We start from the raw sequence: 16,642 nt of genomic DNA on the forward strand, positions 1-16,642 counted from the left end.
CATTTTCATCCTGTTAAACTGAAACTGTCCCCACTAAACACTAACTCCCCATCCCCCTCCCCCGGCCCCTGGGCACGTGCCATCTACTTTCTCTGTCTCTATGAATCTGACTCATCTAGAGATACTCTACGAGTGGAATCGTACAGTATTTGTCCTTTTGTGTCTGGTTTATTTCACTGAGCACAATGTCTTTAAGGTTCATCTGTGTTGTACCATGTGTCAGAATTCTTTCCTTTTTAAAGCTGCGTAATATTTCATTGTATGAATATACTGCTTTTTCTTATCCATTCTTCTGTTGATGGACACGTGGGTTGTTTCTACCTTTGAGCTATTCTGAACAGTGCTACTATGGACATGGGTGTGCCATCCTACCGCTGGTAGCAAATACAGGGCTCTTTATACACGTGGGACTAGTCCTACCTGGCAGATAGGGGAAACCAAGGGTCAGGGAAGTACAGATCACACAGTAGAGCCACTATCAACACCAGAGTCTCCTGCTGATCTCCCTGAACCTCCACCAGGAACGCTTTCCTTTCTAGTATCTACAAATTTTTTTGTGTGTCAGAGACAGAGAGAGGGACAGATAGGGATAGACAGACAGGAAGGGAGATAGATGAGAAGTATTAATTCTTCACTGCAGCACCCTAGCTGTTCATTGATTGCTTTCTCATAAGTGCCTTGACTGTGGTGCTACAGCAGACCGAGTAACCCGTTGCTCAAGCCAGCGACCTTGGGTAAAAACTGGTGAGCGCCCTGGCCGGTTGGCTCAGCGGTAGAGCGTTGGCCTAGCGTGCAGAGGACCCGGGTTCGATTCCCGGCCAGGGCACACAGGAGAAGCGCCCATTTGCTTCTCCACCCCTCTGCCGCGCTTTCCTCTCTGTCTCTCTCTTCCCCTCCCGCAGCCAAGGCTCCATTGGAGCAAAGATGGCCCGGGCGCTGGGGGTGGCTCTGTGGCCTCTGCCTCAGGCGCTAGAGTGGCTCTGGTCGCAACATGGTGACGCCCAGGATGGGCAGAGCATTGCCCCTTGGTGGGCAGAGCGTCGCCCCTGGTGGGCGTGCCGGGTGGATCCCGGTCGGGCACATGCAGAAGTCTGTCTGACTGTCTCTCCCCGTTTCCAGCTTCAGAAAAATGAAAAAAATAAAAATAAAATAATAATAATAATAAAAAAACTGGCGAGCTTTGCTCAAACCAGATGAGCCCATGCTCAAGCCGGTGACCTCAGGGTCTCGAACCTGGGCCCTCTGCATCCCAGTCTGACAGTCTATCCACTGCACCACCGCCTGGTCAGGCCTAAATCAATTTTTAAAATTCAAAGTATTGGTACTTGAAAGACAGGCAGAAATGTTCTGGGGAACTTGTTTTCCTGTGGGCTCAGTTACTCCATCACCAAATATTTGCAACCCCCCCCCCCCCCAGTGTGTGGGAGGAGAAAGGGGCCAGAGGGTTCCTTCTGTGCACCACCCCCTTGCCTCCTCCTCCACCTCAGAAACAAGCCAACGACTTGGTAGCCACACTGAAGAAGTGCACACCCCACTATATCCGCTGCATCAAACCCAACGAGACCAAGAGGCCCCGTGACTGGGAAGAGAGCAGGTGACCCCCCCCCCCAGCCTGATCTGGCTACTGGCTTGAGCAATCCACACTGCCTGTCCACCAGACTGCCCCCCTCTCTGGAACTCTCCAAGGGTTGTGGGACATCATCGCAGGACTAATCCAGACTGACCCCTAGGACCAGTACAAAACCCCTTGAATTGACCAACACCCCCCACCCAGACCTCAGGGATGGCTGCAGATTGACAGAAAAATGATCTAAAGATTAGCACAGTTCCCAGACCCCAGGACCCACCCTAGAAGTGGCTGGCCACAGAACACAGACCCTTCTGTCCAAACCCAGGTTTCCACCCCACAGAACTGACTCTCAAGGACCAGTGCTGAAACCTCTCCCCTTACCTTAGCCCCCAGACTGCCTCCAATAGAGTGCCCCCCACTCCTAGGGCTAGCTAAGCCCCACCATGGAACTCAGGCTGCCTTCCCCCCAGGGTAAAGCACCAGGTAGAGTACCTGGGTCTGAAGGAGAACATCAGGGTACGCCGGGCAGGCTTTGCCTACCGCCGCCAGTTTGCCAAGTTTTTACAGAGGTGAGGTGCCCTGCCGCTCCCAACCCCAGATGCTATCTACAGAATAACCACCACCTGAGCCACCTTCTCAAACCCTTCCATTCTGCCACCAGGTATGCCATTCTGACCCCCCAGACATGGCCACAGTGGCACGGGGACAAGCGTCAAGGGGTCCAGCACCTGCTGTGTGCAGTCAACATGGAGCAGGACCAGTACCAGATGGGGAGCACCAAGGTCTTCGTCAAGAACCCTGAGTCAGTAAGTGTGTGTGTGAAAGTGACAGACAAGAAATCTGGATCACCTGCAAGGGCTCAGGACTTACTCTTCAGGCTACTGTGTGACTTTGGACATGTTTCCTCACCCCTCTGTGCCTCAGTTTCTCCATTTGGAAAGTGGGGAGAGTAACAGCACCCTGTAGGACTGGGGTGAAGATTAGACAGAACAGGAAGTCCACTGCACAGTGCCTGGCACATAGTAGGGGATTAGAAATACCTAAATTAGCAGGACAGTCCTTGGTGGCCAGGAAGAAGGTAGAGAAACACATGGCCACCTGTGGTGACAAACCCATTGGAAAGGATAAGGATGTATGACTTATCCAGAATGCCCTTTTGTCCCTTGTGTCTTTTCTTCTTTCTTTCTTCTCTTCCTTCTTCGTGTCCTTCCTTCTCTCCTTTCTCCTACCCTGTTCTCTTTTCTTCCTTCACACCATTCAAGAACACATTGAGTCCCTGAGCCTGAAACTCATGTCAAAGTGGCTATTTTCTTTTCCAAGACCAGCCTCAGGCTCTGATATATCAAAGACAGACCTCCTTGCACATTCTCCAACATAGGAACAATTCCTCCAGTGAGCCATCATCAGCCATTAGCCTATTATCAGAAGACTGGAAGCAGCACCCACATTATGCTGCCCCTGCTCTCATGGAAAAGAACAAACAAAGCAATAATGAGGAATATGTCGTAGGGACCTCCTGTACAGCAGTGACAATAGCCAACAGTGCTGTACTATATACTGAATAGTTGCTAAGAGAGTAGCTCTTTAATGTTCTTACCACACAAAAAAAATGTTAACTGCCTGACCGGGAGGTGGCGCAGTGGATAGAGCATCGGACTGGGATGCGGAAGACCCAGGTTCGAGACCCCGAGGTCGCCAGCTTGAGCACGGGCTCATCTGGTTTGAGCAAAAGCTCACCAGCTTGAGCCCAGGGTCGCTGGCTCCAGCAAGGGGTTACTCAGTCTGCTGAAGGCCCACGGTCAAGGCACGTATGAGAAAGCAATCAATGAACAATTAAGGTGTTGCAATGCGCAATGAAAAACTAGTGATTGATGCTTCTCATCTCTCCATTCCTGTCTGTCTGTCCCTGTCTATCCCTCTCTCTGACTCTCTCTCTCTGTCTCTGTAAAAAACAAAAACAAAAAGAAAAAGAAATGTTAACTATGGGAGGTGAGGAAGGTGTTAGCTGACCCACAGTGATCACTGTTTTGCAATATATACATGTATCAAATCAACTCGTGTAAACTTTAAACTTCTAGTGTTCTATGTCAATTATATCTCAATAAAGCTGGGGACATTTTTAAAAACAACAACAACACTGACATCAGCAAAAACCAGGGCAAGGAGTCCCCTAAGGGTTTGCTGGCCCCCTGCTTCTGTGTGAAGTTGGAAAGCAAACAGAAAGATGACCATTTCAATAAGCTGAATTAGTTCACCATACTCTATAGTTAAGCTAGGTCCCCCCATCATGGACAAGCTGGAACAGCAAGGAAAGGTGAGATGGGGACAGGGCCAGGGCAGGGCCAGCTGGGTGCCTCAGCACCTGCATGATCATAGCACCTGTTCTGCAGGATCCTTGGGTCTTGAGGCAGACAACCAAATTGTTGAGATGACTGCTTTGACGTTACCGTACTTACAGGCAACTGTTCTCTCACCAATCCAGAAACAACAGAGAGGGGTAGACACTCTAAAGATTTCACAGCTACACGCCTGACCAGGCGGTGGCGCAGTCGATAGAGCGTCGGACTGGGATGCGGAAGGACCCAGGTTCAAGACCCCGAGGTTACCAGCTTGAGCACGGGCTCACCTGGTTTGAGCAAAAAGCTCACCAGCTTGGACCCAAGGTCACTGGCGCCAGCAAAGGGTTACTCGCTCTCCTGAAGGTCTACGGTCAAGGCACATATGAGAAAGCAATCAATGAACAACTAAGGTGTCGCAACGTGCAACGAAAAACTGATGATTGATGCTTCTCATCTCTCTCCTTTCCTGTCTGTCTGTCCCTGTCTATCCCTCTCTCTGACTCTCTCTCTGTCTCTGTAAAGATTTCACAGCTACAAAGGAAGGTTAGGAGGTTGGGAATCTGTCCCCAAGTTTTATCCTCTTCTACCCCCTAGAGTGTTTCCCTATGGATGCACTTTGCTTCAAAAACTGAAGACATTCTGGAATCACATTCAAAGTAGATACTGTTACTGCCAGGCGTGGTGGCCCGTGCCTGTAGTCCCAGCTACTCGGGGGGCTGAGGCTGGAGGATCGCTTGAGCCCAGGAGTTCTGGGCTGTAGTGCGCTATACCAATCAGGTGTCCGCACTAAGTTCGGCATCAATATCAATATGGTGACCTCCCGGGAGCGGGGGACCACCAGGTTGCCTAAGGAGGGGTGAACCGGCCCAGGTCGGAAACGGAGCAGGTCAAAACTCCCATGCTGATCAAAGTAGATACTGTTACTAATAGAATCTGATCACAAACCAAAAATATCCATGGCTAAAACTTCACTTACAACAATTCAATTTGTAACAGAAAAGAAAAAATGGAAAGAGGGAGGGGAAGAAAAATAGAATGAACAGGAGAGACTCCATCTTGCTGGTTACTGGTGGACTAAAATCTGACTCTGAAAGAGATAATCATGACACTGGAAAAAAATAGACAAAATAAAGCTAGCACTGGCTAAGACTAGAGGTTAAAATCAAATTTAGACAAGAATTGCAGTCTGTACATTTTGAGACTGTAGTTTGAATGATGAAATTCACAAAGGTAAATTTTGGTAGGAAATTTGTATAATAAAAAAAAGAACTGAGAATTTGCACAGGAAATAAAAGTGATCCCAATGAAAATAATAAAATAAAAACAGGAAAAGTGTAACTGTGCTATAATATGCAAAAAGTATCAAGGAAATAAATGAACCTAATGAAGTTGGAGCCTCTCTCAACCACAAATGCACTTATGTTGAGATGATTCTGAATTGGATTGCTTCTTGTAAACATGGACACAATATATCCTCGGACATGTTATACATCTGTTGGCCTTTACTGCCCATCATCCCAGGTGTATTCCCATGGCTGCTGTAACTAAACACCACAACCTGGGTGGTTTAACCCAACAGGAACTTATTTGCTCACATATTAGAGGCTAGAAATCCAAAATCAAGGTGTCACAGGGCCATGCTTCTTCTAAGGATCCCAGGAAAGAATTCTTCCTTACCTCTCCCTAACTTTTAGTGGTTGACAGCCATCCTTGGCGTGCCTAGGTTTAGAGGTGCATCACTGCAATCTCTGCCTGTTATCACATGGCCTTGTCTGTGCCCCCATCCCCCTTTTTAAAAATGTGTGATTTGAGAGAGAAACATTAATTTTTTTATCCATTTATTTATTCACTCATTGGTTGATTATTTCTTTTTTCTTCTTTTTCCAAGTGAGAGGAGGGGAGATAAAGAGACAGACTCCTGCATGTACCCTGACTGGGATTCACCTGGCAACCCCAACCTGGGGCTGATACTCTGCCCATCTGGGCCCATGCTCACCACTGAGCTATTTTTAGCACCTGAGGTAGAGGCTCCACAGAGCCATCCTTAGCACCAGAGCCAATGTGTTAGAACCACTCGAGCCATGGTTGCTGGAGGGGAAGAGAGAGACAGAGACAGAGACAGAGACAGAGAGAGAAGGGGGAGGAGAGGTGGAAAAGCAGATGGTCGCTTCTCCTTGTGTTCCCTGACCAGGAATCAAACCTGAGACATCCACACCAGGCAGACACTCTACCACTGGGCCAAATAGCCAGGGCCCATAGGTGGATTTTTTTTTTTTTTTTTTTTTTTACAGAGACAGAGTGAGCCTGACCTGTGGTGGTGCAGTGGATAAAGCATCAACCTGGAAATGCTGAGGTTGCCGGTTCAAAACCCTGGGCTTGCCTGGTCAAGGCATATATGGGAGTTGATGCTTCCAGCTCCTCCCCCTTTCTCTCTCTCTGCCTCTCCTCTCTCTCTCTCTCTCTCTCTCTCTCTCTCTCTCTGTCTCTCCCTCTCCTCTCTAAAATGAATAAATAAATTAAAAAAAAAGAATTTAAAATAAATAAATAAATAAATAAAAAGACAGAGTGAGAGTCAGAGAGAGGGACAGACAGACTGGAACGGAGAGAGATGAGAAGCATCATTAGTTTTTCGTTGCAACACCTTAGTTGTTCATTGATTGCTTTTTCATATGTGCCTTGACCAGAGGGCTACAGCAGACCGAGTGACTCCTTTCTCAAGCCAGCGACCTTGGGTCCAAGCTGGTGAGTTTTGCTCAAACCAGATGAGCCCGCGCTTAAGCCGGCGACCTCGGGGGTCTCAAACCTGGGTCCTCCGCATCCCAGTCTGACACTCTATCCACTGCACCACAGCCTGGTTAGGCACATTGGTTGATTCTTGTATGTGCCTTGACTGGGAATCAAACCTGCAACCTTGGTGTATTGGGACAACACTCTAACCAACTGAGCTACCTGGCCAGGGCCCAAATTCCCCTCTTCTTATAAGGACACCAGTCATATTGGATTTAGAATGATTCTCATCTCTCTCCCTTCCTGTCTGTCCCACCCCACCCCCACTAAAAAAAGGGGAAAAAAGGTCCTTCTCTCAAATTGAAAAAAATTCTCTTTACTGAGCAGAAATCATGAGGTTAGGGACACTTGTCCCATATTCCCTGAACAACTAAGGGGAAGAGCGTTCCTGTTTGACTGGCTTACTCCCAGTTTTACAGGCTGGTCTCCCCTTATTCATACCTTTCCCCCTTAGAAACCACAGAACGCACTTACATGCTATCTAGACAATCTATATGAGGCATTACTCAAACACACTTTGCCCACAGACCCAACCATAGGGTATTAGAGGAACAAAAGAATACATTTGTAAATCACTTGATTGCCTGCAACATATGAAACTGCAATGTTGTTTTTTTTCTTCCTGGTGCAAAGACTCCCTACCTTTTATAAATAGTTACAAACAGCCAGAGCTATAAAAATCCTTCAAGATATAGCTCTGTGTGTGTGAGTGAGTGTGTGTGTGTGTGTCAGAGACAGACAGCGAGAGGGACAGATAGACAGGGAGGGAGATGAGAAGCATCAATTCTTCATTGCAGCTCCTTAGTTGTTCATTGACTGCTTTCTCATATGTGCCTTGACTGGGGGGCTCCAGCAGAGTGACCCCTTGCTCAAGCCAGCGACCATGGGGTCATGTCTATGACCCCGTGCTCAAGCCAGCAACCTTGGGATTTCAAACCTGGCTCCTCTGCGTCCAAGTTCACCACTCTATCCACTGCGCCACTGCTTAGTCAGGCCAAGATATAGCTTTTTTTTTTTCTTCTGAAGTTAGAAGCAGGGAGGCAGTCAGACTCCCGCATGTACCTGACCAGGATCTACCCAGCATGCCCACCAGGGGCGATGTTCCTAGGGCATTGCTCCGTTGCAGATGGAGCCACTCTAACACCTGAGGTGGAGGCCATGGAGCCATCCTCAGCACCTGGGCCAACTTTGCTCCAATGGAGCCTTGGCTGCGGGAGAGGAAGAGAGAGAGAGAAAGGAGAGGGGGAAGGGTGGAGAAGCAGATGGGCGCTTCTCCTGTGTGCCCTGACCGGGAATTGAACCCTGGACTTCCACACACCGGGCCAACGCTCTTCCAGAGCCAACCTGCCAGGGCCAAGATATAGCTTTTTAAAGTGCCTTTGAACTACGTATCTGTAGAATTCTTTTAATGCTTGCAGGAAACCCTAGGGTTTCTGGGAGACATCAACCATCTTGGTCAGCAAAGTGGGCAACCAGGCTTTGAGCACTGATGGATATCTGTGAATTTGAGAAATCTCTCTGAGTAAAGAGTTAACTATTTTTCCAAATAAAGTCCCCTTTTATTTTCAATATTTTCCATCTTTACTGATGGACAATACTGTCCCTTTTATCACTAAATATGTTTGAATTAGGATGCTTCCAAGCCATCTGTCCTATTCCAATTGCTTGTCCAATTGCTGTCCTTGACCAGCAGTCTATTTTTTTTTAATTTATTTATTGAGGCCCTGGCCGGTTGGCTCAGTGGTAGAGCATCAGCCTGGAGTGCAGGAGTCCCAGGTTCGATTCCCGGCCAGGGCACACAGGAGAAGTGCCCATCTGCTTCTCCACCCCTCCCCCTCTCCTTCCTCTCTGTCTCTCTCTTCCCCTCCCGCAGCCAAGGCTCCATTGGAGCAAAGTTGGCCCAGGCGCTGAGGATGGCTCTGTGGCCTCTGCCTCTGGTGCTGGAATGACTCTGGTTGCAGCAGAGCAACACCCCAGATGGGCAGAGCATCGCCCCCTGGTGGGCATACCGGGTGGATCCCGGTCGGGCGCATGTGGGAGTCTGATGGCCTCCCCGTTTCAAACTTCAGAAAAATACACACACACAAAAAAAATTATTTATTGATTTTAGAGGAAGGAAGAGAGGGAGAGACAGAAACATCACACTGTTTCTGTATGTGCCCTGACCAGCCCCATACATCAGACATTCATGTTTACAGTTTCTAGTTGTTTTTGTAAAATCCACATTGATTCACATTTCCAACATCTCTGAAGCAGGGGTACACCTCACATGAAAGACATGGCACAGCTTCATGAGCAGTGTGAGAAACTGATGTTATACCGTTTCTGGCAGGACCACACAGCTACAATAGGGAAAGCTGGGATTTGAACCCACTAGACCAGGGGTCGGGAACCTATGACTCGCGAGCCAGATGTGGCTCTTTTGATGGCTGCATCTGGCTCGCAAGACAAATCTTTAATTAAAAAAATAGTAACGTTAAAAATATAAAACATTCTCATGTATTACAATCCATTCATTTCCTACCACTCATGTTCATGGTTGCAGGTGGCTGGAGCCAATCACAGCTGTCCTCTAGGACACCACCAAATTTTTATTGGATAATGCATAACGTACACGGGTCATTGTATGGCTCTCACGGTATTACATTTTAAAATATGTGGCGTTCACGGCTCTCTCAGCCAAAAAGTTTCCCGACCCCTGCACTAGACAATCCAGTTGTAATGCAGGATTGTGCCACATATTTGGAGGGAATCATGGGTCATGTCAGTTGAAGAAAGAAATTTTTGACCATAGTGTGACAGCACAGGTGCAGGTACCTCTGAGCAAGAGTATGTGGGTGGGGTGGGGTGGGCTTGGGAAAAAATGTAAACTGTGGCTCTGGGAAGACACCAGGACCCACCACCAGTCCCTCTCTCTCAGCTCTTCCTTCTGGAGGAGATGCGAGAGCGCAAGTTTGATGGCTTTGCCCGCACCATCCAGAAGGCCTGGCGGCGTCACGTGGCAATCCGGAAGTACGAGGAGATGCGGGAGGAAGGTGAGAGGCTGCAGGCAGGAGGCTCAGGGTTGAGACAGATGGACCTGGAAAAGCCAGGCAACAACCTCTGCCCATGACCCTGTTTTACCACAGCTTCCAACATACTGCTGAACAAGAAGGAGCGGAGACGAAATAGCATCAATCGGAACTTTGTTGGGGACTACCTGGGACTGGAGGAGCGGCCAGAACTGCGTCAGTTCCTGGGCAAGAGGGAGCGCGTGGACTTTGCTGACTTGGTCACCAAGTACGACCGCCGCTTCAAGGTGAGACACTGGCAAGTGGATATGTCCAGAACCCTGGCTCCAGCCTGGCACCCTTATCAGAGGTACACCCTCACCTGGCCACAGGTATATATTCACCTCCTAGACTAGATACACCTGTCCATCACAGGTATGCCCTCATCTGTCCATAGGTATTGCTCAACTAATGTAGATACATCTATCTATTAAATATACCCTTATGTAATCAAAATACACCTGTCCATCAGATGTATCATCACCAGGCCAGACATATCTTTCCACAATTACACACTCATTTCATTCAGAAAGCCCTGACTACAGGGCCACCCTCACTTATCTTGGACACATCTATCCATTAGGTACACACACCCTCACCCAGTCTAGACAGACCTGTCAATTACACACTTCTATCCGGCCCAGGTACACACCTGGCCTGGACACCCATGTCCAGCAGGTATACCTTCACCTATCCTGTACCTGTCACTGGCCCAGACACCTCCTTCTAGTTAATATACCCTTACTTAACTGCTTATTTCGTACATAATATAACCACTCATATGCCTTCACATGGAGGGACACCCTCCCCTGACTTGCCAGCACAACCCCTCTGCCTGGAATTGACCCCCATGCCCAGGGCCCCTGCCATCAGCCTCTCTGGTACTGTATCCTCACAGCCCATCAAGAGGGACTTGATCCTGACGCCCAGATGTGTTTATATGATTGGGCGGGAGAAGGTGAAGAAGGGACCAGAGAAGGGCCAGGTGCGTGAAGTCCTAAAGAAGAAGCTGGAGATCCAGGCCCTGCAGGGAGTTTCCCTCAGGTGAGACCAGGTGCCCACCTGCCCCACAGTCACCCTCATCTGCTCCCTTGTCATCCTCAGCTGTCCTCATACTTGTTACCTCATCTGTAACCCTGATCATCTTACCTGCTGTTATACATCTAACTCGCTCTTGGTCTTCTTACCTGTTACCTTCATTTGCCCCCACACTCATGATCCTTATTTGCCAACAACACCATCACCTGCCTCCTTACCTGGCCCTTTCCTGTTACCACCTTCTCCAGCTCTTTGCCGCTTCCCCAATTCTCCCCACCTGTGTAACTCACTTGCCACTTATCTTACCCTCCCCGGTTGCCATCTGCCATGTCAGTCCTTCTGACACCTTCACCTGTCACTATCACCTGCCTTTTCCCCTGCCTCTCACCCAGCACGCGGCAGGACGACTTCTTCATCCTCCAAGAAGCCGCAGCAGACAGCTTCCTAGAAAGCATCTTCAAGACCGAGTTCGTCAGCCTCCTGTGCAAGCGCTTCGAGGAGACAGCGCGGAGGCCCCTGCCCCTCACCTTCAGCGACACGTACGCCCCTCCCCACTCCACCACCATCCTCGAGCTAGTCTAGGCACAGCACCCCCACTCCCACCCCACGTGCCTGCCTAACTGCTTCGCCACCCACCGGTGTCCGGCCAGGCAAGGACAGGGTAGGGAGGCAACCTCCTGCTTAGGAGGCTACACCTGCACAGCTTCCTCCTCTTCCCGCAGACTACAGTTCCGGGTGAAGAAGGAGGGCTGGGGTGGAGGTAGCACCCGTAGCGTCACTTTCTCACGTGGATCCGGTGACACGGCGGTTCTCAAGCCTGGCGGCCGGTCCCTCACAGTCAGCGTGGGTGACGGGCTGCCCAAGAGCTCCAGTGAGTCTGCGTAGAAGCGGGGAAGGGGGAGGGGCGGAGCCAAAGTGGCTGCAAGGGACCAATAAAGACTGAAAGGGCGGAGCCAGTGAGGCTGGTCGAGAGTGGGTGAGGGCCATGGAGGGAGGGTCTAGAAAGACTTAGAGAAAGGCGACCAATACGGGGGAGAGAAATGCAGAGAAGGCGCGGCTAGAGAGGCAACCTGTGAGTGGGCTAGGATGGGGGAGAGGCCTGGGTGGGCGGGCCCAAGGAGCCAGGGAGAGGTGGGTCCTGGAAGAGAGGGGTCAATCCTGGGCAGAGCCAGTGAGCCTAGGGCGGGACTTGAGGCGGAGTCAGAATGGACAGGACTTGTGGAGGGGGCCAAGAGCCTGGCCTCCGCTAGCCACCACTCAATACCTTATATCCTTCCCCCTTTCCTTTTCAGAGCCTACACGGAAAGGAATGGCCCAGGGAACATCTCGAAGGTCGGCCCAGGCCCCTTCCCGGGCAGCCTTTCGGCCCCCCGGCGGTAAGGAGACGCCTCCCATTAAGTGTCTTTCCTTGCCTTTTGTGGGCTTGTGACCTAAGCCAGACTTCCTGTGAGCAAGATCTAACAAGCAAAGTTGACAACTCTCTTCTTCCTTGTCCAGAACTCTCCACAGCTCCCCATCTGCCAAATAATAAAGGCTAAGCTGAGTTTGGTATTCAAAGCCCTCCAGAATCTGACCCCTGCTCTAATCACTGACCTCTTTTCTTACATTCCTGTCATGCAAGCCATCTCTTATTTTGACAATTTACCAAATTTGTTATTTTTTTTTAAATTGAGTTGAGAGAGAAACATCGATTTGTTGTTTTATTTGTTATACATTCATTGTTTGATTCTTTTATGTGCCCTGAATGGGGATTGAACCTGCAACTTGGTGTCTTGCAATGAGGCTCTAACCAACTGAAACTACCCTGCCAGGACCCAGATTTGCTCTTACCTCTAGGCCTTTGCTGAGGCTGTTTGGTCTACCTGTCTCCCAAATTCCTATCACATTTGAGCTCCTATTCATCCTCCATGACCCAACCACAAAAGGGGGTGGGAAGAAATCTTACCCCTGCAGAACCCTTCTAGCCCCTGGGTCCCTCCTTCTGACTCAGTCACCATACTGGATTGAGAGTGTGGCTGCCTCTTCCCTCAGACTGGGAACTTGGAGTCAAATCCTCCCCAGATACTCCTTGCAGCACCCTAATAAATGCCTCTATCCTTGCTCCCACCACAGGTCTGGACCGCAATGGGGTGCCCCCCTCTGCCAGAGGGGGCCCCTTTTCCCTGGATATCACATCTGGAGGAGGCTCTCAGCGGCCTCCTCGAGGCCCTCCAGCCTCAGCCCTGAGGGCCAGCAGATGCCATCGAGCACGGCCCCCATCAGAGCACAATACAGAATTCCTCAACGTGCCTGACCAGGGCATGGCTGGGTAGGTGGGGTAGGAGGGCAAACCCAGGAGGTGAGTAGGCAGTGGGGGAGTTATCTAGGGCTGTGATGAATGCTCCCTGTGCCCACAGCATGCAGAGGAAGCGCAGTGTGGGGCAGCGGCCAGTGCCCGGTGTGGGACGACCCAAGCCCCAGCCACGGGCACACGGCCCGCGGTGCCGGGCACTGTACCAGTACGTGGGCCAAGATGTGGATGAGCTGAGCTTCAATGTGAATGAGGTCATTGAGATCCTCACAGAAGGTGTGTATGCAGGGACAAAGGTGGGAGGAGTCAGAACCCTGATACAGCCAGGCAGCCCCCATTAACACATAGCAGAAGTGTCCATCTAGCTCCCACACTCAGCCAGATACCCTCTTCAGTGCCAGTGGTTGCATAAAGTAGAGGCCTTAGCTAAGCTATTTGGGAACCTGGCCTCACTGCAACACACCTAGAACCCCAGCCCCATTTTTGTTACCTGTCAAACAGGGCTGATACAGTAGCAGAACCTCAGAGACCCTTTGTAAGTAGGAAATGGACCATGTCTGGATGGCCCAGGCCACCTCCTACCGTAGTCCCCTGGGCTTCCCCAAGAGGGGCCTGGGACTCAACAGCACCCTCTGCAAGTGAGTGGGGAAGCCCCATGAAGGTCATTCTGGGTCCACCATGGGGACTGAGAGGAGGGCATGTGGGAGGAGATGATGAGAGAAGAGTACAAGCAAAAGGTCTAGAAAATGACATGTAAGCCAGTGATAAGGAAAGACCATGTGTGCATCCCTCCCTCCCTTCCATCTGTCACTCTTTTCAAACTCTGCCTTATGCCAGGCCAGTGGAAATGAGTAAGACAGAGTCAGCATGAAGGTTTTCTCTGGGGAGGGCTGGGCCATGCCTCACACGCTCTCTTCTCTCCCACAGATCCCTCTGGCTGGTGGAAAGGCCGGCTGCATGGCCAGGAGGGTCTCTTCCCCGGAAACTATGTGGAGAAGATCTGAGCAGGGGACCCAGGACTCTGTCCCGCCAGCCAGGGAACCAGACCCTGCTGGCAAGGGTCTCATTTCCCTTGGCCACATTAGCCAGAAGGTCCAGTCCTGTGGCCTCCAGCCCAGCCCAGGCCGTGGGTGGGTCTGAGGGTTACCACTGCAGCCACTCCTAAGCCCTGACCTCCTCTGTGTCACACCCATTTCCTCCTGTGTCACACAGGGCTTACAGCAAAGCCTACCTTCCAGCTGCCTTGTGAGTATGAAATGAGTCCTATTCTATCAGCAGAGCACAGGGCAAAGTTGGGAGGCCTTGACTAGGGTGAGCTCCCTCCTTCAGTGAGGCAATAAATATTTGCCAGGTAGAAGTATGAACTGACTGAGTGCCAAACTTCTCAGAACCCTCAGCAAATGCACCATTTTACGATGGAAAAAATGAAGGCCAGAGGTTGAGGTGCTTGCCCAAGATTTCATAGAGCCAAGCCTTAAAAAGCTTGTTTGTCCAATTGCCAGCTTCCAGAAGCTGCATCCCAGATTTCCTGTAGAAAATGGTCCAGTTGATCTTGTTAGATTTGAATCTGCAGCCCCCAAACCCATCTGGGACCTGACTGGACCCTGAGGAAGGACGCAGGTCCCACATGGCCCCCCACAATCCACCTGGGCCGCCCATGGACCCTGCTCCCCACCTCATATCTGTGCCTTCTTAGCCATCACTCACCTGGGGTCCAGACCAGTTCTGACATTCGAGGGCCCTGGTTTTCTGCATTTATGGTCACAGGTAAAGGGGTCAGTCTGGCTATTGCTCCCCCCAGCTGTTTCCAAACCCATGCTGAAGTCTGAGCCTTTGAGAACTCCATGCAGGTGCAGCTGGAACCACCTGGGAGTCTTGTCATGGTCTGAGCCTAAGGATCCCGGCTTTTCAGTTGACACTTCCTCTGTGCTTAGCCCCTCAAAGAGCAGCCAGTGTGGGAAACTGGTGGGGTCAAGACTGAGCCAGACAAGGGACAGGGACTGACTGGCCAGCTGAGCCTTTTGCTGGATCCATATCCTCTCTCTTCTGTACCTACCTGAGGAAACTGAGTGTGGCAGGTGTAGTGGAATAACCCACTGCATGACCTTGGGTGGGAACACAGTTAACAAGAAAAGAATGTTTTGCCAAGAGAATTGTTTTGTGATTCGAAGGTGAGTCACTGAAACAAGTCTATGTGACCGAAAGAGGGTGCTAGACTCTCTTCTCAGTAAAACATTCTCATAAGATTTTACTGCTCCCTTCATGGCCATTCCTTGAGATAAAGAAAGGACTGTTGTGGGGACCATAGAAGCAATAGCAGATAATGCCTTTTGATATTGTATTGTTATTATATCATGCAGATGTATTCCATGTATCTTTAAGTAAAGGTTATGCTTGATGCTATGCCAATTTCTAAGTAAACAAGCTTTTTGAAATCTTGTGAATAAAAATAGGACACAGAGCGAACTCAGCGCCATTTGCCTAAGCAAGCAGTGGTCCTTTGCTAGTTCACTGACATTTCATCTGCTGATCTCTCTCTCTGCACCCCCAACTCACAACAACAGGCAGGGGAAAAGAAATCCCAAGGTTGCAACTGGATCTCAACTGCCTTTTATTAGTCAATTGTTATACAAAAGCATTTAGCCAGTCCCTTGATATCCCTGGTTCCTTTCATCTCTGATTTTCTCACTCTGCCCACCACCATTGTGTACATCTCTCATTGTAAGACTTAGACGAGACAGACAAGGAGGGGAGGACAACCCACATGAGCCACTGACTTCAGCTGGGCATTTCCTGGTGCTGAAGAGGAAACCAGCGCTTTGTCTCACTGGATTCACCCTGCAGATGTCCCCCACCGCCACTCCCAGCACTTTGGTGTACAGCCACGTACCACGTACCCCATTACCACTGTGGCAGGCACCACATATGCAGGAAATAGGGTCTTCTGGATGGGATAGACGAATGCGGTTTGGGTGGGGTGCTGGGTATGGAGAAGGGAGTGGGTTTAACATATTCTAATAGCTTCTCACATCTAGGTTACAGCATCTGCAAACCTGTCATCTTGGCCCCACCCATGCAGCCCACATCCTGTTGACTTACAAAATTTCTTAAGTCCAGTCCCTCCTTTAACTTCTTTAGGTCTCTGTCCTTTCTGAGGCCTCACCCTTTCCCAGGCTGCATCAATCTCCCCTGCACACATACACATACAGCTTTCCAAGCTGCATGAAAACAAGCTGTTTTTTAAGTTTTTAACTCATTAAAGATAATCAAAAGAAAAAATTTTAAATTCAAATTGCACAAGCATGAAAAACCTGTCTCTCCCTCCCTGAGAAATCCCTATCCCCTCCCCAATTTTTTTGTAATTTTCTAAATTTAGAAATTAAGTTGCCTGACCAGATGGTGGCGCAGTGGATAGAGCGTCAGCCTGGGAAGTTGAGGACCCAGATTTGAAGCCCCAAGGTCACTGGCTTGAGCCCAAAGGTAGCCGCTGGCTTGAGCAAGGGGTCACTGGCTAGGCTGCAGCCTTTCTCATCAAGGCACATATGAGAAAGCAATCAATGAACAACTA

General features: G+C 49.9%; 1 protein-coding gene across 2 annotated transcripts in view; it reads left to right on the forward strand.

Moving 5' to 3' along the window:
* MYO1F (myosin IF) overlaps positions 1–14,434 on the forward strand; it is a 40,293-nt gene extending 25,859 nt beyond the window's left edge. For both annotated transcript variants that reach the window (XM_066352155.1, XM_066352154.1), the window contains 12 exons: positions 1,488–1,594; positions 2,041–2,139; positions 2,232–2,376; positions 9,617–9,731; positions 9,825–9,994; positions 10,645–10,790; positions 11,177–11,323; positions 11,507–11,655; positions 12,077–12,160; positions 12,897–13,092; positions 13,181–13,350; positions 14,002–14,434. In XM_066352155.1, coding sequence (XP_066208252.1) covers positions 1,488–1,594; positions 2,041–2,139; positions 2,232–2,376; positions 9,617–9,731; positions 9,825–9,994; positions 10,645–10,790; positions 11,177–11,323; positions 11,507–11,655; positions 12,077–12,160; positions 12,897–13,092; positions 13,181–13,350; positions 14,002–14,078 — 1,605 coding nt within the window. In that variant the 3' untranslated portion in view covers positions 14,079–14,434. The remainder of the gene's footprint in view (positions 1–1,487; positions 1,595–2,040; positions 2,140–2,231; positions 2,377–9,616; positions 9,732–9,824; positions 9,995–10,644; positions 10,791–11,176; positions 11,324–11,506; positions 11,656–12,076; positions 12,161–12,896; positions 13,093–13,180; positions 13,351–14,001) is intronic.
* The last annotated feature ends 2,208 nt before the right edge of the window (positions 14,435–16,642 follow it).

This window comes from Saccopteryx leptura, chromosome 1 (genome assembly GCF_036850995.1).
Source record: "Saccopteryx leptura isolate mSacLep1 chromosome 1, mSacLep1_pri_phased_curated, whole genome shotgun sequence".
In the NCBI taxonomy this organism is placed as follows: domain Eukaryota; kingdom Metazoa; phylum Chordata; class Mammalia; order Chiroptera; family Emballonuridae; genus Saccopteryx; species Saccopteryx leptura.